This window comes from Neolamprologus multifasciatus, chromosome 8, assembly GCF_963576455.1.
Source record: "Neolamprologus multifasciatus chromosome 8, fNeoMul1.2, whole genome shotgun sequence".
Classification (NCBI taxonomy): Eukaryota; Metazoa; Chordata; class Actinopteri; order Cichliformes; family Cichlidae; genus Neolamprologus; species Neolamprologus multifasciatus.
Genome location: NC_140446.1, coordinates 8603190 through 8627947, shown reverse-complemented (window position 1 = coordinate 8627947; position 24758 = coordinate 8603190). Strand labels below are relative to the sequence as shown.

Here is a 24758-nt window from a genome sequence, read left to right as displayed (position 1 = left end):
CTCAGCTTTTTTCCTTTGATGTATTCCAGAGTTTCCTGTAGAAATTTTTTCTTAACAAATGGTAGATGATTGATTCATACTTATTTTATTTCGTTTTTGATATTTACTCAAATGAGGATGCTTTTAGCGTTATGTGGGTCTGCGCAGTCCGTGCCACAGTGTGACGGGCTCCTGTGCCGTGTTGACCATGTCTATCCAGTGCTGCAGCTGAGGACCCCTGGAGTACATGAAGGGACCCAACACCACCACTCCCAGAGGGGTCGGAGGTTCTGAGAGGAAAAGAAACCGAACCAGTGAGAAATGTTATCTTCTGAAGATGCTGTTTTTACTTTTTTTTTTAAATAATAAATTCCTAAAAGGAAACATTTTTAAAAAGAGAAAAAAGAAGGTTTTTTCTGTTACACATAAACTTTGACTAAGAACCTTTATTTCCAATGGACAGTTCGTAAAAATCCATAAAGCATTAAAGACAAATTAACAGTAATGCCAAACCTTGGACTCTCCAGACTGATAACATTTTATTAAATATGATTATACCTCTACTAATAAACAACTCAAAAAACTCAACAAATATAAATAATATAACTATAGACAAGAAACATGCTTTTCAGTATACTTGGAGCTTTTCTAACATTTTACTTCTTTAAAAGAAGCCCTAAAACACTCGACATTCTTTAAATGTCAGGTAGGTATTATTATGGTATTATTATTGTTATTGTCAGAAGTTAAAATTTTAAAATGACAAAGATGAGTGTTTGATGAAAAGCTTTTAATGCCTATCTTATGAAACACTGACACATTGATCATTTCCATTAATCTCCAAACAAAGTTTAGATCTGAAGTTCAGCCCGTCCAACAGTCACCTGAGCGGACGCTGCTCGGCTGCTGCAGCTCAAACCTCACGCAGGCCTCGTCCAGGTGCTGAGGTCGCAGTTTAAAGGTCGTCCTGAAGTTGAAGTAGGGGTCATTTTCACCTTTCACCACACAGCTGCGCTTCATCTTCACCACCTGAGTGTGCTTTTGTAAGCTCACCTGGACACACACACCTTGGAAACACACACACTGGTGCTGTATTACCGGACATTCCTTTGGTCATAACCAGATTTATCTCATCCTTTCTTTCTTTTGTAGATAAACGGTGGATTTGTGTACTCCACACAAGCTCCATCCACAACCATAAATCACCTCGTACCTGTGTCTGTGAGCAGCTGTATGCCTCGAGCCCTCAAAGCCACCACTGAAAGGCGCTGCAGGGACGTACTGTAGCTGAGAGATATCTGCACATCCCCCAGCTCTGAACACTGACAAGCACAGCAATCATGAACTTTTAGCTTTGCACTCATGTACAGTACGGTGTTTGTGTGTGTGTGTGTGTGTGTGTGTGTGTGTGTGTGTGGTTGTTTGGTGTGTACCTGTGGGTCTTCCTCGGTCTCAAGGTCTCTCCAGAGCACCCTGCCAGCCTGACCGAACTCCCCCTCCAGAGAAAACAGCACCCTACCCACCACATGGCGTTTACCATCCTGCTCCACACTCAGCACACACACACTCAGGGTGCTGTGAAGCACACGCAACGCTGACACCTGTGGAGCCAATGCACTCATTCCTCAACATCAAAAAGCAGATTTCATTTATCCACAATATTTATCTGAGCTATGACCTCAGAGTCAGTCTTTCTCTGTGTACTGAATGAACTCTGATAAATTGTTGTTCTTAGTATTTAATCACTGACGAATGGGAACAATACTGTTGCCAATACAGAAATTAGACCTTCACCCATGATTCTGAAGTCAAGTGTGAAATTGCACAGACTGCGTTCAGTTTTGTTGCTCCTAACTCCCAACGCTCCCTTTAAACTTTCAGAGAATAATATCCTTCGAGAATTTTACGATCATTATAAAAATTAAATTAGAAAAATCTCTGTGCCCATCTGACCCTCCATTTCTTCTTCCTCTCACTCAGTGGGTGTATTACTCGGGACCTGGGTATCAGTATTCGTCCCCTTTCACATCTCCAGTCAAAACATTATAAAAACATAAATGATATCAACTTTAAATAAAAGTTAAGGAAATCATTTTTGTCTTCTCTTTTGTCTCTAAAGTTCTAACTTCTAGATGTGAACTTCTGGAAACTTTTCTGCCCTCACCTGGAAAATGAAGCAGTCGGTGAACTCGGGGTCTGGACCCGTGCCCCGTGCCTTGGCTTGACGGGGCCGCCTGTCATCAGGGAGAAGTCTGAGCTCCACCATCGTGATGTTGCCATGGAAACGTGGAGGGAGGTTGCTGAGGCGGAGCAAGAAGACCATGAGCTGTTCGCTGCTGTGTCGATACTCCACGGAGAAGCAGAGGCGGGAGGCCATGCCGGGAGGGGGGGCCACCACCTCATTTAGAGGGGGTGCAGAGTAGAGACCAGCCAAAACCGTCCCCACTGGGTACCAGCCTGAAGGAAACAGCAAAATATCACAGTTTTTCTTAAACTTAATGAAAGCTATGTGATACTTTGGTGTAATTGTCAGGCCCAGGAGTGGCCCTGTTGGTTTGAAGGAGTGTAGGTGAGCTGGTCCACCCCAAAGCGCCACATCTGTCCAGACTGAAACATCTTAACAACAATAATATCTTCTTCAGGTGATCGTAGGTGAATGCTCTTATTATCCTCTTATGTTTCCCCAAGCATACAACCAGCACCAACAAAGTGGCTCTAACTGTCTTGATACTCTGTCATATAAAAAGAAGCAATGACCTACTCCTCACTGAGAGCGACCCACGATGAGCCAGTACGTCCCGCTGGGGATCCTTCTCCTCTTTCTTGTCCTGCTCGTTATTTTTCCGATCTCCATGGTTTTGTGTGATGAAGCGAGGAGGTAGAGTGAAAGCGATATCACGGGGCCTTCCACACATAGAGACAAATAATATTAAATGAGTGTTGAGTGGTGCTGCAACTGCCTTTAGCAAATAGCTGTCGGTGGTCAGAGATGTCAGTAAAATTCGGACTAAATTCCTCACAAACTGAAAATAAAAGACGCTGTGCCTTATGTCAAAATGTTCTCACACAAAAAATCTTGGAGAAAAAAAGGGAAATATGGGTTATTAAACAACATCTGTTAAAAACTAGAAACAAGATCTAACAGATAAAGATTTAAACATATAATAGCAAATAGAAGATATGTTGGCTTTATGTCGTGAAATACATTTTTAATCTTTAGTCTATAAAGATTGATATTTTCTCAGTACTCATGGGCCCAATCACAACCCAAATTGTTATAGTTTTGTCACTGAGCTTTAGTGTGTGCTGGCAAACACCTGCTGAAGAACTCAAATCTGCCTTATTGATTCCTGCTACAGGAGGTATCTCCAGGACCACACAGATTCACAAGTACAAACCAATATGAGCCATAGTGTAATACTGGGAACCACCTGCAATCACTAATGAGGACTGCGTGACAAAGCGGAAAGCCTCTGAGTCTTATTAATATGTAATATTTTTTGAATCAATAAATTAATGCTTCAAGAGCCCGTATGTAGATATTTTATGTAAGATGCTCACTCACGTGGCCCAGGAGCCCTGAGACACCAGGATCACTGGGGCAGAGCATGCTGGGACTGAAGGCACTGCAGAGAGCAGCTCTTCATACTGCATCTGCTCTTTTTTCCTCCTCCTTAGGTAGCACACTATCAGAATCAGCAGCAGCAACAGCAACAGGACACCCACAGACAGACCAACAGCAAGCTGTAACATGTGATCTGAACAAAACACAAAGAGGAGGAACGATAGGGTGTAATACAGGTGTATCACAGGCAGTAGGTTTAATCTAGATTCCTGCTCACCAGCCATGAAGAGGTCAGCTCCAACACGTGAATAACTTTTCTTTCCTTGTCAGCTTTGACTCAGACAGACTCACCAGGAATGAAGCTACTGCTTAGCATTCATTGTTAATGTGAGAGGTTACCGTTTGTGACTCCGCAGAGCTGTGAGGGTGCAACACATCTGGCTGGTTCCCATGCTGTTATATGCATGGCCGGATTAATCTCCTGAGGACCCACCGGGCAAAAATTTACCGTTGGGCTCCAGTGAAGCCTCAAATTAATTCTAAGTTAAATTAATTCACCAAACACCCAGAAACTAACTTGAGCTTTAGAGTGGAATTTATTTGTTAATTGTTTGCTTTGCATAAATTAAAAGATGAAACATTTAATAAATAGTTTTGTCTCATTTTGTCCTTGCAGAGAGACATTTTTTGTTGGGTTTGATGGTGCAGTCTGGTTTTAAGGATTTATTTTTGTTCTTGTTCATTGTCAGAACTGACAATGAATGCATGGATACAATGCAGGTTTTCTGTGTTAACTAGTTGACATTAACACAATTTTATAAAACAGCTGTGAAATAATTCAGCTGAAATGAAGTGTTAAAGCTAGTTTTTGATGTGGAGTCCGACTGTAAGAAAAATATATCAGTACTGGAAACTTACAATAAATTTTAGATCCATAAAATTACACTGAAAAATTAGAGCATGGAGTGAAAACTGGGTCTTTTGTGATCCAGCTTAACCCTCTCAGGCTCAAATTAAACATTTTGTTGCTAATGTACAACCAAGTCCTGTAGTGGTACTTCTGAGTAAAAAAACCTCATAAAATATGTATGTGGCAACGCCTGCCTTGAGAGGGTTAAAGACTGGCAACTAATGGCATTCATTAACTTCCTTAGTGAGCCATTGCTTCAGTTTTACACATGAAGGTCAGTTTCCCAACCATGACGAGCACCCAGTCATGCAAAATTGCAGATCTGGAAGAGTGTCCTCAAAAAACGTCACGAAAAAAAACCCTGTTAATGTCATCAAGCTGTTAGCTGTGTTGTGGTAAATTATTCTTAGAATAAGTCAGGATATTTTGGTCTCAGCTGCATTTTTCTCTTGTTTGTGTCTCTCTTACTTAAGTGCTGAAGTGACTCTGCTGCATCACATCTTAAAACAACAGTATGTCTTCTGTTCTTTTGATCCTTTATTAGACTTTGAATCTAAGGGAACTTGTTTTATTCAAAGAATTATCCAACCTAGTGTCATTGGGGGCTCTGTAGTACCTCATAGTTAATATAAGAGTAGGGACAGTAAGGTCCATGAGATTTTGGATAAAGGCAGGATTTTTGTGATTTCTCTGTACACCTCTACAGTTGAGTTTAAATCAAACAATCAGTATGTGACTCCCAGGCGCCCTTAAGTATTCTCAAGGGGATAAAAAGCTGGTCCAATGTTCCAGCACCAGGACAAAAACCACATTGTTCCTCCTGAATCTGAGGTTCAACTGGTGAACCAGGGATTCATTTCGGAGTGACTGACTCAGGAGGTAGAGTAGACCATCTACTAATCAAAAGGCTGGTGGTTGGTGAGTCTGCATGCCAAATACCCTTGGGCTAGATTGTGTGTGAATGTCAGATAGAAAGCACTTGTGCATTTATGCAGAAAAAGCACTTCATACTCAAAGTATAAAGTGCTTTGAGTGCTCAAGTAAAGTAGAAAAGCACTATATAAGAACCAGTTCATTTACCGATAACTATTCAACTCTTCTCCAGCACCCTGCCTCAGACTTTGCCGGGGGGGGCAGACATCTTAAAGATGGGAACCACCACGCCAGTCTTGGATAACCTTATCTACCTTATCTACCCCAGGGGCTCTGCCACTGAGCAGTTGTTTAACTGCATCAGTAACCTCACCCCCAACAAGAAGCGGATGGTCACTCTCTTTCCCAGATTCTGGTTCCATTACAGAAGGCAAGGCAGTGGGATTGAGGAGTTCCTTAGCGTTCCTTTAACTGCCTGATTACATTCTCAGTTGAAATCAGCAGCATCCCACCCCACTATATACAGTTTGATTAGAACATTGCTTTACCCTGAAATGAAGATCTTGTGGAAGGGGCCTCTATTCAATTCAATTCAATTCAATTTTATTTATATAGCGCCAAATCACAACAAAAGTCGCCTCAAGGTGCTTCATAGATACAGAGAAAAACCCAACAATCATATGACCCCCTATGAGCAAGCACTTTGGCGACAGTGGGAAGGAAAAACTCCCTTTTAACAGGAAGAAACCTCCGGCAGAACCAGGCTCAGGGAGGGGCGGCCATCTGCTGCGACCGGTTGGGGTGAGAGAAGGAAGACAGGATAAAAGACATGCTGTGGAAGAGAGACAGAGGTTAATAACAGATATGATTCAATACAGAGAGGTCTGTTAATACATAGTGAGTGAGAAAGGTGAGTGGAAAGGAAAAACTTAATGCATCATGGGAATCCCCCGGCAGCCTACATCTATTGCAGCATAACTAAGGGAGGATTCAGGGTCACCTGGTCCAGCCCTAACTATATGCTTTAGCAAAAAGGAAAGTTTTAAGCCTAATCTTAAAGGTAGAGATAGTGTCTGTCTCCCGAATCCAAACTGGAAGCTGGTTCCACAGAAGAGGGGCCTGAAAACTGAAGGCTCTCCCTCCCATTCTACTTTTAAATACTCTAGGAACAACAAGTAGGCCTGCAGAGCGGGAGCGAAGTGCTCTAATAGGGTGATATGGTACTACAAGGTCATTAAGATAAGATGGGGCCTGATTATTTAAGACCTTGTATGTGAGGAGCAGGATTTTGAATTCAATTCTGGATTTAACAGGAAGCCAATGAAGGGAAGCCAAAACAGGAGAAATATGCTCTCTCTTTCTAGTCCCTGTCAGTACTCTTGCTGCAGCATTTTGGATTAGCTGAAGGCTTTTCAGTGAGTTTTTTGGACATCCTGATAATAATGAATTGCAGTAGTCCAGCCTGGAAGTAATAAATGCATGAACTAGTTTTTCAGCGTCACTCTGAGACAGGATATTTCTAATTTTAGAGATGTTGCGCAAATGGAAGAACGCAGTCTTACATATTTGTTTAATATGTGCGCTGAAGGACATATCCTGGTCAAAAATGACTCCAAGGTTCCTCACAGTGTTACTGGAGGCCAAGGTAATGCCATCCAGAGTAAGAATCTGGTTAGATACCATATTTCTAAGCTTTTCAGCGCCGAGTACAATGACCTCAGTTTTATCTGAGTTAAGAAGCAGAAAGTTAGTGGCCATCCAAGTCTTTATGTCTTTAAGACATTCCTGCAGTTTAACTAATTGGTGTGTGTTATCTGGCTTCATGGACAGATAGAGCTGGGTGTCATCTGCATAGCAGTGAAAATGTATGCTATGTCTTCTAATGATGCTGCCTAGGGGAAGCATGTATAATGTAAACAGAATTGGTCCTAGCACTGAACCCTGTGGAACTCCATAATTAACCTCAGTGTGTGAAGAGGACTCTCCATTTACATGCACAAATTGGAGTCTATTAGATAGATATGATACAAACCACTGCAGTGCAATACCTGTAATACCTACAGCATGTTCTAATCGCTCTAATAGGATATTATGGTCAACAGTACCGAATGCTGCACTAAGGTCAAGAAGGACAAGCACAGATATGAGTCCACTGTCAGAGGCCATAAGAACATCATTTGTAACCTTCACTAAAGCTGTTTCTGTGCTGTGATGAACTCTGAAACCTGACTGAAACTCTTCAAATAAACCATTCCTCTGCAGATGATCTGTTAGCTGTTTGACAACTACTCTTTCAAGGATTTTTGATATGAAAGGAAGGTTGGAGATTGGCCTATAATTAGCTAAGACTGCTGGGTCTAGAGATGGCTTTTTGAGTAAAGGTTTAACTGCAGCCACCTTGAAGGCCTGTGGTACATAGCCGATTATTAGAGATAGGTTGATCATATATAAGATCGAAGAATTAATCAATGGCAGGACTTCTTTGAGCAGTTTTGTAGGAATGGGGTCTAAAAGACACGTTGATGGTTTGGAGGAAGTAATTATTGAAGTTAACTCAGAAAGATCGATTGGAGAAAAAGAGTCTAACTTAACATCAATGGTACTAAGAGTAGCTGTAGATAATATTACATCTGTGGGATGATTATTGGTAATTTTTTCTCTAATGATAAAAATTTTATTTGTGAAGAAGTTCATGAAGTCATCACTAGTTAACGTTAAAGGGATGGTTGGCTCAAAAGAGCTCTGACTTTTTGTCAGCCTGGCTACAGTGCTGAAGAGAAACCTGGGGTTGTTCTTATTTTCTTCAATCAGTGATGAGTAGTAAGCTGTTCTGGCTTTGCGGAGGGCTTTCTTATAAAGCAACAAACTATTTCTCCAGGCTAAATGATGATCCTCTAAATTTGTGACACGCCATTTCCTCTCCAGATTACGAGTCATCTGCTTTAGGGTACGTGTTTGAGAATTATACCACGGGGTCAGGTACTTCTGATTAGAGACCTTAGTTTTCACTGGAGCTACAGTATCCAGAGTCGTATGTAGTGAGGAGGTGAAATTATTAACAAGATAATCGACCTCTGTTGGGGTAGCGTTCAGATAGCTGCTCTGCTCTGTGTTGATACAGGGCATTGATGATGATAACAGTGGCTGGATTATATTCTTGAACTTAGTTACAGCGCTTTCAGAAAGACATCTACTTTGATAAAGTCCACTCTCCACTGCTGCGTAATCAATTATTGTAAATGTAAATGTTATCAAGAAATGATCAGACAGGAGAGGGTTTTCAGGAAACACTGTTAAATGTTCAGTTTCTATGCCATATGTTAAAACAAGATCTAGAGTGTGATTAGAGTGGTGGGTGGGTTCTTTTACATTTTGAGAGAAACCAATTGAGTCTAACAACAGATTAAATGCCATGTTGAGGCTGTCATTTTTAGCATCAACATGGATGTTAAAATCACCCACAATAATTATTTTATCTGAGCTCAGAACTAAATTAGATATAAAGTCTGAGAAATCAGACAGAAACTCTGTGTAAGGCCCAGGTGGACGATAGATGATAACAAGTAAGACTGGTTTCTGAGTTTCACAGCTGGGGTGGACAATGTTAAGCATCAGGCTTTCAAATGAATTAAAAGTCTGTCTTGGTCTTTCATTAATTAATAGACTGGTGTGAAAAATTGCTGCCACACCGCCCCCTCGACCTGTGCTTCGAGATTTCTGGTAGTTAGAATGACTCGGGGGTGTTGATTCATTTAAACTAACATAATCATCCTGCTGCAACCAGGTTTCTGTAAGGCAGAGTAAATCAATTTGTTGATCAATTATTAAGTCATGTACTAACAGAGACTTGGAGGAGAGAGACCTAATATTTAATAATCCACATTTCACTGTTTTACTCTTTGGTTCAGATGTGGATACTGTATTGTTCTTTCTTTGTAAATGTTTAAGTTGTTTGTTGCTGGTTTTTAGTTTGTTTTTTGTCTTTTTGGAAGCTGACACAGTCTCTATGGAGATGGGTTTTTGGGGGGGTAGCAGGAGGAGAGAAGCTGCAGAGAGGCGTGTAAGACTGCAACTCTGCTTCCTGGTCCCAACTCTGGATAGTCATATTTTGAGGGGTTTAATAAATTTGCCGATATTTCTAGAAATGAGAGCTGCTCCATCCAAAGTGGGATGGATGCCATCTCTCCTAACAAGACCAGGTTTCCTCCAGAAGGTTTGCCAATTATCTATGAAGCCCACATCGTTTCTGGGACACCACTCAGACAGCCAGCAATTTAAGGAGAACATGCGGCTAAACATGTCACTCCTGGTCTGATTGGGGAGGGGACCAGAGAAAACTACAGAGTCCGACATTGTTTTGGCAAAGTAACACACCGATTCAATATTGATTTTAGTGACCTCCGATTGGCGTAACCTCTGCGCTGCCCTAAAATGTGGTATCAACATTTATGGTATCAGGTGACTCTGACTGATTTTAATGAAAACACCCGACTTTACCTTTGTAACCATTAGGAGCTCAAAGTTTTTACACATTCTGTAAAATATATATCTCGACTGGTTGACTTTCCCACATAATTAATTTAAACATCTATATGATTTCCTTTGCTCATACAATAGTCTGCACACACATACAATGGTGGTTATGACAGCTGGCCTGACCTTAACTCAGAATCAAAATAAGCCACTTGCTTACCCACTGATCACTTACACACACGCATTCATCCACACGCTCAGACTGCTCAGAGATTGGACGGCAGCTAATAAGATGATCGTTAATCCTCTGGGCTAAAGGTAGAGTAATGGCCCCCTCTGTTTCCCCCGCACGTGAACATACCAAAGAACTCAAATTCACAAAAGGAAATCATCACATTTACACCGATGCCAGCTTCAAATGAAGTCCAGCTAAGACAGAGAGGAAGATTAAGCTTGAGCAAATTGACAGCAGACAGACACAGAGTGCGAAGCTGTGGGTTATTTTAATGCTAGAGACAGCAAAGGTGATCTTATTAAGAAGTGAGGGAGGAAGCAAGAGGAAGGAATGAGGGGAGGAAGGAAAGACACCATTTAGGGCTACCCACTCCGTGGCATGGCAGAGGCTAAAACAGGACATAACTTGTGAACTTAAAGGTAGGACTTTACTATTTGTTTACTATTTTATTTCTGTCTTATGTAATACTGTTTTGTTTACGTGAATAACCATTATGGGTAACTAAGAGTTTATGTTGTGCAGATTAGGTAGTCTGGGTACCATCGGGTCAGTTGTGGTCAAAATACTACTAGGTCAATTTGGGACAGAGCTGGACAGAGCCAGCTAGGTAGTGAAATAAGAATGCAGGCTTCTTTTTTTTTTTATCAGAAATAGTAGCATTATAGTTATGAATCATGAATGAATAGAAGAAAAAAAGAGGAAAAGCATGAACAAATCAAAGATTTAAAAAAGGTTGATTGTAATTTATTCTAAACTCCACCATCCACTGTAGTTATCATTCTTTGTCTCGTTTGGGTCTTTGTTAAATGAGTCGCAAACAGGTTTTGTACTTCTGTCTCAAACAATTTACCTTTTGTCTCGTTGACCAAATAATCTGGATTGTGTAATCTTATTTGGCTAATCTGGAGTGCCTGCGGATCTGTGGGGGTGAGCATATACGTGCACTCACTGTGAGCATCGGCTTTCTCATCCAAGTCTTGGCATGCATTTCCTAAAATGTTGAATTTAGTTTTAGTAAGGTGGTCAGATGTGATGTAAAACTAGAGTTACACCGACTACCTACTTTTTTGAGTGGTTAGTTGGGGAACAATTTCTCTACCTCTCTACTAGAATCAACTTGCTACTTGTTTTAACCTACATACCCATGAATTTAAACTGTAATTTGAGTATGACACCATAAATAATACACATTGTTCCAAACAACCTTAGTCCGCTATGCCTGCAAATAGCTTTTTGACTGATGACCAATGACTTTTACTAACTGAATGTTTAAATCATCATAAAAGTGTCCTGACATTACTGCACAGAGTTGTTAATTATTGTTGAAAATTCTGACATTTAACACTGAAATGTTTGATTAAGAAACACACACAAGACTAGTTCAATTCAATTCAATTCAACTTTATTTATACAGCACCAAATCACAACAACAGTCGCCTCAAGGTGCTTTATATTGTAAGGTAGACCCTACAATAATACATACAGAGAAAAAACCCAACAGTCATATGACTTCCTGTGAGCAAGCACTCTGGCGACAGTGGGAAGGAAAAAATCCCTTTTAACAGGAAGAAACCTCCGGCAGAACCAGGCTCAGGAAGGGGCGGGGCCATCTGCTGCGACCGGCTGGGGTGAGAGAAGGAAGACAGTAGTTTCAACTATTTATAAGAAAAATAATCAAAATATAGTAAAGTGACTTTGATTGGGTAATCAACAGGGTATTTAGTCATGTGTAAACTATTACATATAACCTTCCCAACAATGGTGATGATACTATATGTCAGTATTGTGTCATAGAAGTGTTGCTTCTTCCCTCTTAGTGGTCAGTACTTTTGCATCAGTGAAAAACAGTGAATTAATGTTAAAAGGTGTGTCTTCCCAAACAGGTCAGTGCCGTTACCATGGCAAGGGCTGGGCGCCCTGCATCTGAGAGCTACCAGCCAGCTTGCTTTTCTGTCAGTCAGTCGCTCTCTTACTCCAGTGGAGCTCCAAAGGTGGAGGATGAAGATGATCGGGCACCGATTTTCTCCCTCTCTAAGAGCTCCATGGATGTTTTAATGGCTGCAAGTCCGCCACACAAGCGTGATCCAGCGTGGACCAGACTGGACCTGAGGCGCAGCTCAAGCACAAACACCCACTATGAGCAGAACTCCGTGACGCTGCAGCCGCTGCACGCTTACATGTGGCAACACGTCAACACCACCAACAGCCACCAGTTAGCATCCACAACCAATAATGTTGACATCAATAGCTCTCCTGCTCTCTGCGAGCACTGGGTTTCCAACATGCACCGATGGAGCGGGTGTAGCGGTAGCACACATAGCCGCAGCAGCACTCCGGACACAGTTGTGTCACACCCCTCCAGTCTCATCCATGAAGCTACTTGTTCTACAGCACCAGATTCTCCGATGTCCAAACTGACCTCTCCAGAAACCACACCCTCACCGTTCATCTCCCCGCTCAACACGCCTACTTTACCACCTGTACAGACTTCTTCTTCACCACTTCCACTGAACTCACTGCAGCAGGGAGATTTACTAGAACTTTCACCTACATTCTCATCCCCAAAGATTGACAACTCTTCAAGCTTTCAGTTCCACTCTCCTGATACACTCCAGCTCACCAGCACAGAAGATGAATGCTTCTTGGAGAATAATTCCCTTTCATTTCAGTTCCCTTCCCCAATCCTGTCCTCTGTTAGTTTAGATGAAGCAGGAGTGTCTTCAAATCCCAAATGCCTTGTTGATGACATGATAGAACCGCTCTCCAGCCCTACAGGAATACTGGAGGGTGAAGAAGCAAGAAGCCCTGTGCAAATGCTTAGCTATCTGACACCTGATTCTCCAAAGCAGCAGTCAAAAACAGGACCATCTGTCTGCTATCTTGAGCTGCCGTGGCAGCCAGAGCAAATCTGTGCAGCAGGTCGAGGTTGGGGGTCACCACTTGTCTCTTCCCTGAGTGACTCACGGTTGGGTGACACTTGCAGGTGCTGCTTAAATGCCAGAGAGGGCACTGAAAAGACCATGAAGGTAGAGCTGTTCAGGCAAGAAACTCCAATGGTGTTACGGCCAGAAATGGCAGATGCAGCTGTGCAGACGGTCTCTCCTGTTGGCTCATGGTGGGACCTCAAGAGGAAGATTTCCACATCCAACATGGGTTCCCATTCTATCTTGGGCTCGCCACCTGGATCCAGACTGAACCTGAAGTCTTCAACAGGGTCTAACTCCAATCTAGTATCAGCATCTTCCAGCATGTTCCCAGTTAGCAGTGCAGAGGAGGAGGAAAAACAAGTCGAAGACCCTGCATTGGAAGTTACTTCTCCTTCTTCACATGATCTGGAGAGCAGGAGGCCATGTCTGAAGATTCAGGCAGAGGTTAGGGATGAGCTAGGTGGAAGGAGGAGCAGTATGAAGCAGGTGCAATGGGATGAGGATGGTATGACATGGGATGTTCATGGGGCATCTGTGGACCCTGAAGAGCTGAACACAGCCATACTAAAACATCTGGAAAGCAAGAACAGCCCAGAACCACCGAGACGTTCCTCAAAGAAGAAGAAAGCACCTAAACCTCCTCAAAACCTTGATATCACTGTGTCCCCTAAGAATGAAGGAACAGCAGAAGCAGAACAGGGTAGAAAAGAAGAGCAGGAAGGAGGGGGAAATAAGATAGAAATAGAAGAAGCTTCACAGAAAAAAAGCACAGCAGAAGATGACAAAGCAAAAGAAAATGAGCAAGAGATTCGTGGAGAGGAAGGCAGCCACCATTCTAAGTCCCCTTCATCTGGGAATGGACACAGCCGGAAGAAGAATGTGTTAAGGTCACTGAGGAGGCCAAAATGGTGTGGAGCCTCCACAAAGGCAGATGACTAATATAGCGGGCTAAATTAAATCTACGATAACAAATTAAATCCTCAGGTTGCACAATATTCATAACCTTGGATTGAAGCTGAAAGAGTTCCAGAGTTCTGTTCAGCTCTATTCTAGACTTTCTGTCAGCATGTTTTCTGTTATTAGGTACATTTTTCAACAGGTGCAACATTAGTAATGTTTTCCTCTCTCACTGGTATTCACTGTTTAGTTGAAGATAGATGTAACTCTGCTAAACTTTTCATAAAAGTCAACAGTCATCACTAAAACTTGTTCCTGTAGATGTACAATAAAATATTGGTGTCCATTGCTGAAATTCTTTGGTTTGTGAGTGACTACTACAAATGAGCAACACAATGGACACAAGGATCAGAAGTGAAGGGTAAGAGTTTTCTCTGTGCAAAGACATGCTTTTTGGGTTCATTCGTCATTCTAAATCGAATCTAAGTATTTTTTATGTGTCTTATTGAATTCACACTCTCCTTCAGACATACTTGTACTACTGGAAAAACTCTGTTGTTTAGGTCAGGGAGTTTCCTTGATGTAGCCTTTAGCAAGGCAGTACACACGTTGTCCACTGGTTGGCAGTGAATGCATTATTATTCTCACACCGCTACAATCTGACATTACTTTGACTTTGTACAAGAGAATTGGCGTGCTACCATAAGACCAGTTAATGTCTGATCCACTTGGCCATTTGTATTTTCAAATGCACCGCTGTGGGTAAAGTCAAAAGTACATGTGTGAAAACAGCCTGTGTTAGCCCTTTGAAGGTTTTGTAACTGTCCAGGGCTCTAGCCTCACTGAGCCCTATAGTGTAATAACCAGATCAGAAAAGAGATTGATGGATGGATTGATGTTAGAGTCCCATACACATTGGAGTTGGGGGCCAGTCGAACTATTGCCCAACTCTTTTTGCTTAGTTTGCTTAGTTCAAGCAAAATAAATACATACATTGACATTTCACTGCAAATAAATGTTATGTACTGGGCAGGTTGCTGGTTACCAACCACTCCGCACATTATGACTTTAATAAACACAACCAAGGAATATACACAGTAGCTAAGTTAGCTCTCTGCACAAATATGTGTTTTATGTTATTAAGCACGAATCCCTTAAAAATGTATTTTTGTGTTAAAACTATGAACGCACGAATGTGTTTGTAAATGGTTTTATTATTTAAAAAGTGCTACCTGGAGTAAAGGTCTGAGTCCTTCAAAACCTATTACAAAAATCTTCAACAACAGCAACAACAACAAAATAATAAAATGAAAATGTTTCAGAAATTCACATTTGATAATTTTGGTCTCTTTGCTAAAATGTGTAATTGTTTGGCTACTTTGTTGTTTGAACTTTTGAAGCAACACGTCACCTCACTCAACTCGTTCACTGCGGGGAGAAAAACACACACACAAAGTTCAACTGTATGTAAACTTGGTGAACCACAGTTGTGAGTTTTGGCCATTCAGGCATTGCCATTCAGATGAGCAGGCACATTCTCTCTCATTCACCACGGGTAAAAAGGCTCAGCTCACTAGTGGCTTCTACTGCAGTTATTGTTGTCATATTTTCACAGATCTGGATTTGTGTGTAGAAGGAGCAGGAGGGTCACTTGTATTTTTATGAAAATTGATAAGCCAATAAGTTATAAAGAATTTACAAAGTAGTCAAAATAATTTAATTTAGGTGACATAAACACATGAACATGTTGTTGTTAATATTTGGGTGAACCGACTGTAGTAGAATCAATAATGGTTCTTTAAAGCTGATATATTTTGTGCTATTTAAAAGTTCGTAAAATTTAATAAAGATGTAAAGTATTCAAACACTTGTGGCTTTTAACGTCCTTCACCAAAATACCCACGAGGTGAGTGACAATTCAAAAATAAACCTAGCAGCTCTGTGAGGCTGGAAGTGTGATTTGGCACACAAGTGCAAATAACAGTCAAGGTCCATTCACAAATGAATAGGAAAGAAACCCTCTCAGCCACCAGAGAAGACCTCAATATAGGAGCTCAAACTGCTTTCCCACCAGAAAGGTAACGTTTCCCCCCCTTCGCCTCCAAACCATCATGGCAGATGGCTGCAACTCTCAGACCTGGTTCTGATGGAGGTTTCTTCCTGTAAAAAGAGAGATTTGCAAAACTATTAAAATTATAGATAATGCTATCATTAGTTCAACAGATATTTAAATGTAAAGCAGTGGAATTTTGACGTCATAATCGGGAAGTTGACGTAGGAATCATCCTCTGTGAAAAATTCATGTTCACACAAAATATTATGCCAGTCTAGCCAAAAGCTATTTGTTTATTTTTCATGTATTTCCGTAAATAGCGAGAAATGAATTTAATCTTATTGAAAATTTGTATGTGTAAGAAAACCTGAAAATCTAAAAACCTAAAAATCAGAACAACTGAAATATTTGACATCTCTTCACAATGATGTTGACAGCGTGAGATCTGTTACGTGTTCTAGCTGACCAGAGTAAAAGTTTGTTTGAGTTTATATGAGTCACTCATACACTGGTTGTTGTATTTTGTCCTCTAGAATCTACCCCAGTTTTTATTTTCCCACTACCAGTTTTGAGGGACACTACTAATCATAGGAGCTCAAGGTAAAAACATGTTTTCTTCTAGGTCATGTTTACACAGTGAGAACTACACTGGTTATTTGGAATACCAGTTTCTCTAAATAGTCCACATGCAGAGATAAAGGTCATTTTCAGGTCACTATGTCACTGCTTTAAGTCACGTGACATGATGTGATGTTTGTTTGCATACAGTACTATGTTGTCTTTGTCTTGCATGCAAATTAGTGTCATGTGAGCAAACTATATGTGTGTGAAAGTGCTGATGGGACTCCCCAAAATCCCCTGTTTTTCATTTACAGTAGAAACTCCAAAGCTAGAGGAGAACTATCCAGCGCTCAGCCTTTGTTGTGACACGGCTCATTGTCCCTGGAGGTGTGTTGTTTTTGCGTGTGTGTGTACATCTGCATGTGCTTGGTATAAAAAGCGTGGAACGCAGGCCGGCCGGTGATTCTCTGGAAGACGATGGCTGCACCAGGACCTCCTCTGCTTCTGCTGCTGTCTCTGTTGCTGCCGCTGCTGTTGAGCAAGGCATCCCTGCCTGCAGCTGCATACACACTCACCTCTGAACGACAGCCACAGCATAAAATCCTTCACCTGGGTGAGGACTTGAAAACACTTCTAAATATATGAGGAAAACAAAATATTTGGTGCTCATATTTTCTGCCTTTCTCTTTTTAGACTGGCCTAAGGATTGTGGTATGGCCCACTTCAAGCCCAACATGGCTGAAAGGATTGTGTCTGGAAATGAGGCCAGGCCTCACTCTTGGCCCTGGCAGGTTTCTTTGCAGGTAAACCTCTTTGACGTGGCTCAGTATTCAAAGAATCTGGAGGTCTTACATTGACCTAAAAAGGTCATATCAGTTCTAGACTGTAACTAATCATTATTTCCATTATCATTTTAAGTGATATGTCTAACCTATCTGTATTCTTAAGGAGAATTCAATTGTGGTTTAGGGATGGGAATTTTAGGAGCTTCTGAGAATCACTGGTTTATTCAGAAGTGACCATGAAAAGCCTTTAAAGCACACAGTCTTCACTTTTATTGTCATCTCAAGTAATATTAATCTGCCAAATTGGCAGAAAATAGTCAAAAGTCATAGATGACCTGAACATTTAGCCAATTACCCAGCACATGCCTTCCACCCAGAACTACATAATTTTTAGACTCTAATTTCCACTCAGGTTTTGGACCACCACACAAGGAGGAAAAATCACAAACAAATTTATTTGATCAGCAGATGCAGTTTTGTTTCTGATTCGCACCCCAACCAGGCGAGACAGATGGTCGCCCACTCGGAATTTGGAGACTCTCCTCTTTACTGCAGCCAATTGCTGCTCACAAGGGAAACTGATGAGTTCATCTATGTAATATTTAATTTATTTGCTCTGGAACTACTTTGCAGAACATAGTATTTAAAATTTACATTTACATTTATTAGTGATGAGAGAAACATGTATGACTAGGCTCATTTTTTAAAAAATAAGGAAAGCCGGTTAATTTCAGTATCTGAACAGTAAGAAGCCACATTTTTTGAGCTGGTTGTTTCTCACAGGTTCGGCCTAGAGGAAGTAAACACTTCATTCATGTCTGTGGAGGCACTCTCATCCACAAGACCTGGGTCCTTACTGCTGCTCACTGTTTCCAAAAGTAAGAAAACATTTAGTACACTTATAATTTCATGCTTATACCAATTCAACAACTACACAAAAACTACACGTGTTTTTCGTCTATCAGGGGTAAAGCTGAGGATGCTGGGAGCTGGAGGATTGTCCTGGGGAAGCACCAGCTGAAGCGTTCAGAGACAGCAGAGAGGATTATCCCGGTGAAGAGGATCTACCGGCACGAGAACTTCCGCTATCCCGCTCACAGCGAGCTGGACTACGACATTGCCCTGGTTAAGGCTGCCACGGATATCGTCCCCTCAAACTTCATCCGCTACGCCTGCCTGCCGCACAAGCAGACCAGCCTCAAACCAGGACACTACTGCTGGGTGACCGGCTGGGGAGACACCCGGGGTGAGTAGTGCAGAAAGGTACTGAGATGCTGTGCAATGATAGAACTTTGAGCTTAAATCTTAAAAGCAACTTAATGCCTTTTTTAGGAAAATTGCTAGGGTCTAGGGTTATTGGTAGAGGAACAGCAACACCTTTTTAAAGAACGATCCTGTTTGGTATAATAGGCTAAATATTTTTAGCCTTCTATCTCAGATTCCACAACAGAGCTGGTGCTTTAAGGGATGTCAGAAGTATTCATGCACCGAAGAAAATGTCCATTGACATAATGTAAACACAGCTAAAAAGTCAGCAAGAGCAGAAAGACGTTAAGAGATATAATTTCTTAAATCATGTCATTTTTCAGGTGGGAAGGAGAACGTGTCTCTGGCAGAAGCCCTGAATCAAGCCCGTCTACCCATCATTGATTTCAAAACCTGTCGGCAGAAGAAATTCTGGGGAGACCGCGTCCGAGACTCCATGATCTGCGCCGGGTTCAGAGACACTGAGGATCCACCAGCTGCATGCCAGGTAGGACTAAACTTTCAACTATCCTGATGTCAAATTTCATTCACCAGACTCAATTCTCACCTCGTCTTCCAACACCTGTCTCCATCCTCCTTCCTCAGGGTGACTCTGGCGGTCCTCTGCTGTGCCAGCTGGACCGGGACCGCTGGGAGGTGCACGGCGTGGTGAGTTTCGGCCCCATCGGTTGCACTGTGGAGAACAAACCCAGCGTCTTCACCCGCACCGTCGCCTACATCCCCTGGATCGAGGCAACGCGCATCAGGGACTTCTTCCTGCACTGAGCGCTCGCAGCAAGCATAAGCTCTGCCGTTAAATGTCCGACGTCTACAGACAGTCTCACAGCCAGTTCTTTCCACTCCATGATGTTAATTCATGTTCTGAATGTGTTGTCATCTTCTTACAGTATATACTTAAACTCTGGTGAAGCACTGCATAGTACACACTGCTCACCACCTTTTACATCCAATCTCATTTATGCAATAAAATTGGTTAAAAGCAAAAGCTCTGAACACCTCCTTTGTTTTTGTTTTTTATTTTAATCTATAATACAGTGGGTTTGATGGACACATTAACAGCATGCACTTCAAGGTACAGTTTACAGTGATTTCTTCTTCCACAATGGGCCAGAAGCCAATACGTTTCAATAAATAGAAGAGTAAACTGACCCCAAGGCTTCCCTCTGACTGCAGGTCTGAGCTGTTCTTCTATTACAGAAGAGTCTTTCAGTCCAACATGAATCAGAACATGAATCTGTTGTTATCCAAGGGCTAAACAACACGACAGATGTTGGAAGTCATCTTACAAATTGACTCACTGAACCCAAACATCAAGGGTGTTTAAAATCTAGCGTAATAACATGTGTTCCATTAACAATCATCACAAAAAGTCATATTTTTATACCGCATCCTCACAGAGTGCTCTCATTACTGATCAGATCAGTGACAGGAACACCTCAGAGAATCAACATAAATGAAAGGAGAACTGTCACACGGATGGTCTACGTCTGGATTTCATTTTAATTCAGTTCAAAACTTTTCCAGGACACATCTCATAGTTCCCAGAATGCTCCTGGAAAACAGCTATGATGGGAAACCAGTGAACTGCGACCAATTCGCACCATGAAAAAACCCCCAAAAAATCAAACAAAAATGAAAAAAAAGAAAAAGCATTTGACCAGAGTCTAATGCCTTTTAGCGCTGTGGTTAAAGGCTGTGTCCTCAAAATATTTGGCCCTAATGTTGAAGCAGCTGTGTGGGGGAGTTTAGTACAGCCTCGATGAAGGAGAACCGGAGAGATGGTCCCAGTTGTTGTAGAGAGCGTAAGCACCAGACAAGGCTAAACCGACCAGACCTCCACGGGCTACGCCCTTTAATCCACCTGAGAAAACAAACAGAGTGAGTCATACGGCTTAACATGCATCACAATAATCATTTTAATTACAGTAAACAATAATTGCTTCAGCTTAGCCAAAGTACCAGGTGGGCAAAGATAAACCTAATACTTCAAACAGCACGAAGTAAATTAATAACACAAAGTTTAGGTGCTTTCCAAAGATAATCTCAGTGCCTGCGCATTCACTGTACTGCCCTTTGTAAGTCACAACATGCCCGCACAACATTTATACAGCATAAGATGAAAAAGTCAGTGCAGTATTAATGATTACGACATGTGGTTCAAAATTTAGCCTCGATTTAATATAAAAGAATCCCTGCTAATAGCTTTTCAAATAAGAGAATATGAACACTGTATGTGTCAAATTTAACACATTCTTTGAACAAACTATCATTTTATTAGGATTTTAAACGTCTGCTAACTGACAACTTAAACCAGCATCCTCACTGGCCCTTTTATTTAGTATACCTGTTCACCTGCTTGTTAACGCAACTGTCTAATCCGCCAGCTGAATGGCAACTAGGGCTGTGCGATATGACCAAAATCTCATATCCCGATATAAGAATTCTATCGTCCCGATAACGATATAAATCACAAAAATGTAACATTTTCTGTAAATCTCGGGCAGCTCGACTTGTGGGAAGTGTTTCCAGCTGCGCGTCATGTAGCTGGAGTCGAGTGTTTTAACTGATGCATGAAACTATACATTTTTAGACATAAGTTGTAACGGCCGCCGTTTTCTTTGTGAGTATTTATTACACGGCGTGCTGCGGGGAAAAGCCTGTTCTAACGTTTGAGTCTAAGGTTTATTTTTTAGCACCTGGCGGGTCTTTTTTACTTCTCATCCGTAAATAATCTGCTCTTTCACGTGATTCAGTTTATTTTGAAAAGTCTCAACAGGATCTTGAGCTTTATTATGAAAGGTTTATGTGGAACATAAACAAGCGGACACGCGATGCTGTCACCGTCGTTGTTGCTAACGACAACGCATAAAAACAGGCGCTTGTCCGTCCGTAGTGTGGTTATATTACATATAAGAGAAAGAGAGAACTTTAAGAAATTAATATAGCCACTACAGAGACCATCAAAACGAAGAAAAAATATTGCCGTAAACAGTTTATTTTGCGACACCACGAAACAAACGATAGCGTAAAATGAAACGATAGATGTTTTTATATCGTCATCCGATATATATCGTTATATTGAACAACCCTAATGGCAACAGTCACCAGATCTTAATCCAACAGACCACCTAAGTGATGAGTCATCGTGAAAGTGCAGCTGACAAATGCACAGCAACTGTGTGATACTATCATGTCAGTGTGGACCAAAATCTCCAGGACGTTGTTGAATCGATGCCATGAACAATTAAGGCAGCTCAGAGTAAAATGGGGTCCAAGTCTGTACTGGCAAGGCTTACCTAACAAACTGAGCATTTCCATACATGTTTGCGTTTACTTTGTTTATGTTGTCACCCATTTCGTAAACAAGGACCTAAGAAATTTTCAGTCTTTATCAAACTGCAGAGCAAAATAAATGACAAATAACTGATGAACACCAACATTGGTAAATGCCATTTTGCTTGCTGGCAGCCTGATATTTGCTAAAACTAATGTTTGGATCATTTATTGGTAAAAACTAATATTTAAAAGGTTAAAAACACACAGAGGTACATTAATATACATTAATGCCAGATATAAAGTAGAAGCAGAAAAAAGGAAAAGACACCAACCGCCGGATTTAAAGAGCATCCCCGTTAATGTCCCAGCAGCCACTGTGTTGATATCGTCTTCTGCTCCTCTGGCTTTCTCTATTGCAACACCAAAAGCACTATACAGCAAGGCTGCAGTGACATAAAGAAAAACAAAATAATTAAAGTATGATTATATACTGATTTAGCAAACTTAAAATCCTGTAAATACATCCAACCATGGGATTTATAGATATTCTTGTTACAGTAACACCTCTACATCATTTTTTTTAAGTAACAATAAAGCTTTACCAATAGAGCCCAGAGTGTTGGCCCATGAAGCGCCCTGCCTTGTCACCATGTTGAGAATCCTGGGGAGGGAAGATAAACATTTGAACAACATGCAACCCAAATCCAAGCGTAAAACCATTCGATAAACTGAATTCTGTAACCAAACTTACTGTACGTTACGTGGTTTGGACCATGCCATGTCTCTGGTCTCCTTCAAGCCCATTCTAAAGCCATTTAAAGCCCCAAATGTCGCCCCTGCATTTCAAACAAAGATGCAGAACAGGTCAACAAAGGGTCAGTGAAAGAATTATTTCACACTATTCCACCTGCATCATGCTTTGGTTTTAATAAATAACATGGACAGATTTATATGCCATTACCTGTGTGTGTTCTTGTTGTTTTGTTGTTTTGTTTTGCTTTTTAAACATAGCTGAACATAGCTCAAGGTCTGGAAGATGACCAAAACGGTCACCCTCATATGACAGGAAATTGGTTAGCACGTTTAGGAACAACCTAGGAACCACCAAGGCTCAAGCCTACCATGAACTGGAAACCGAAACACCAGCCTCACTGTCCATAAGTCAAATTCAATGTAAAAGCCAGTTTTACATTACCACGGGCTGAGAAAGTGCCAACCATGAAAGATCCCCTGCTCCAAAAACCTTCAAGCTTGTCTTAAATTTGCAGTTACCCATATGAACATATCCGTGAATGTTACATGAATATGTTCCAAAGTTACAGACTCTGCTTAAAAGCCAGGTCCATGCGGGAAACAACAAATAAACTCTATCAATTCTGCCAAGAAGTGTCATCAAATATCCAGCCACAGTTATACCAGAAGCTTGTTGATGGAAACCAACAGCATCTGATCCAGGTGGAACTTGCTAACCAAATAATAGTTGGTATACTATATTTGAGCCTCTACGTGTAATTTAGACTCTGTCAAAAATAAATTAAATCTTGATTTCATTAAAGATGTACGCAGTGCAATCATTCCTCCTTTATGTAATCTTCTGACCACAGCTGTCGCTCTCAACAGGAAAAAATGTAGATCAATTCGACAGACAAGACAAAACAAGGACATCAACATACTTCTACTTAGTCTGTACTATACAGTACTTTAACTTGTACTTCCAAGTCATATTGAGCATTAAACCCATTTTGTCAGTGTACCAGTTTCTTACCAGTCATGCAGGAGCCTCCGATGGTAAAGAAAGCCAATTCAAATCTTCCTCTTGTCTTATTGGCCCCTGTAGGTAAGATGAATTCATCTGTGTCCTAAAACACAAGATTCAAACAGTGATGCCCGGGAAAAAAAATCCAAAACATTCTCACTCACAGCAAAGAAAAGGAGACAGACTCAGCTTTACCTGAACCAGATAACGTGGGTCCACGTTCAGATAAGGGGACAAAGGGCTCATTCCAGTCACTGTAATGTAAACGATCAATTATCGACTGAGTTGATTTTTCAGATACTGAATGACAGTACAGCAACACTGAAGTAATGTAACAGCAGCTAGCATCACAGTTAGATTACATGACACTTACGTGGGACACCTGCGAGCTCTGTGTTGGAGTATTGAGGTGCACCCCCTCCAAAAAGACTCCCCAGGCCTGCTTTAACTCCCCCTGATCCTTGTGAGTTGTTATCCATGCTTGGATAAATGTTCCGAGTGTCAAACAGGAGGCTGAAGGGGAGCTGCTACAGCAGCCGACTGGCTAACGTTAGCAAGATATGTCGAAACCCTTAAGCTATTAGACAAACGTATATCAGACGAGCTCCTGAATTCACTGCTGCCAGAAGGAAACGTCAACACAGGTCGTATTTGTTGGTCTTGCTGGATTTTTGGAGCGAAAACTACGTCTTTTTTGCTTCGATATTACCAATCTCGCGTTATCGTCATGCCTCTGACCTCCAGCAGCACGCTCCGCCGTAAAGCGATGACCGGTGCTGCACTGTCGTTACGTCATCAAAACCCACAGTAACTTGTGAAAAATGAGAAAATAAATCGTCTCAGACTTATTTTTAACACCAAAAGTTCGTACTACTGCGTATCTATTAGTGATAAGTCGACTCAAAAGTCTTTCTGGTGTCGTTAATAAAACCACGGTTTTACGACAGTTCAACAGATCTGGGATCTGTTGACTTAACTGAAGGGCAAACTTGAGGAGCAGGCAGAGCATAAAAAACTGACTGCAGGGTAGTTGTGGACACGAGATCCATTTAACCCTTTATAGGGTATGGAAATTCAGAATTTCAACCCTATAGAGATCATATAATATAATGATATATGTAATATTCTGATGAATCAGTATTCTGATTCATCAGAATATTACATATACCAGTGACAGGCTTTGTGATACTTTGTGAAACTAC

General features: G+C 41.3%; 4 protein-coding genes across 4 annotated transcripts; 2 read left to right on the top strand and 2 right to left on the bottom strand.

Annotated features, from left to right (window-relative positions):
- Positions 1-95: 95 nt before the first annotated feature.
- syt15 (synaptotagmin XV) lies at positions 96-5385 on the bottom strand. The gene is made up of 7 exons (XM_085169528.1): positions 3545-5385; positions 2741-2883; positions 2144-2436; positions 1413-1580; positions 1193-1301; positions 864-1046; positions 96-269 (listed from the first exon to the last, which is right to left on the bottom strand). Exons 1-7 carry the CDS (start codon positions 3826-3828, stop codon positions 130-132), a joined length of 1320 nt encoding a protein of 439 aa, XP_085025654.1. The 5' UTR covers positions 3829-5385; the 3' UTR covers positions 96-129.
- A 4745-nt stretch (positions 5386-10130) lies between these two features.
- Positions 10131-14214, top strand: LOC146512421 (uncharacterized). Its single transcript, XM_085169505.1, has 2 exons — positions 10131-10454; positions 11919-14214. The coding sequence occupies exon 2, from the start codon at positions 11934-11936 to the stop codon at positions 13899-13901; it is 1968 nt and encodes a 655-aa protein (XP_085025631.1). The 5' UTR covers positions 10131-10454; positions 11919-11933; the 3' UTR covers positions 13902-14214.
- Positions 14215-16634: 2420 nt separating this feature from the next.
- Positions 16635-20173, top strand: LOC146512420 (elastase-1). The gene is made up of 6 exons (XM_085169521.1): positions 16635-17086; positions 17167-17276; positions 18042-18136; positions 18224-18504; positions 18848-19011; positions 19110-20173. The coding sequence occupies exons 1-6, from the start codon at positions 16951-16953 to the stop codon at positions 19287-19289; spliced, it is 966 nt and encodes a 321-aa protein (XP_085025647.1). The 5' UTR covers positions 16635-16950; the 3' UTR covers positions 19290-20173.
- timm23a (translocase of inner mitochondrial membrane 23 homolog a (yeast)) lies at positions 19525-24499 on the bottom strand. Its single transcript, XM_085169526.1, has 7 exons — positions 23930-24499; positions 23752-23810; positions 23566-23659; positions 22552-22636; positions 22403-22461; positions 22133-22243; positions 19525-20385 (listed from the first exon to the last, which is right to left on the bottom strand). Exons 1-7 carry the CDS (start codon positions 24033-24035, stop codon positions 20270-20272), a joined length of 630 nt encoding a protein of 209 aa, XP_085025652.1. The 5' UTR covers positions 24036-24499; the 3' UTR covers positions 19525-20269.
- Positions 24500-24758: the final 259 nt, after the last annotated feature.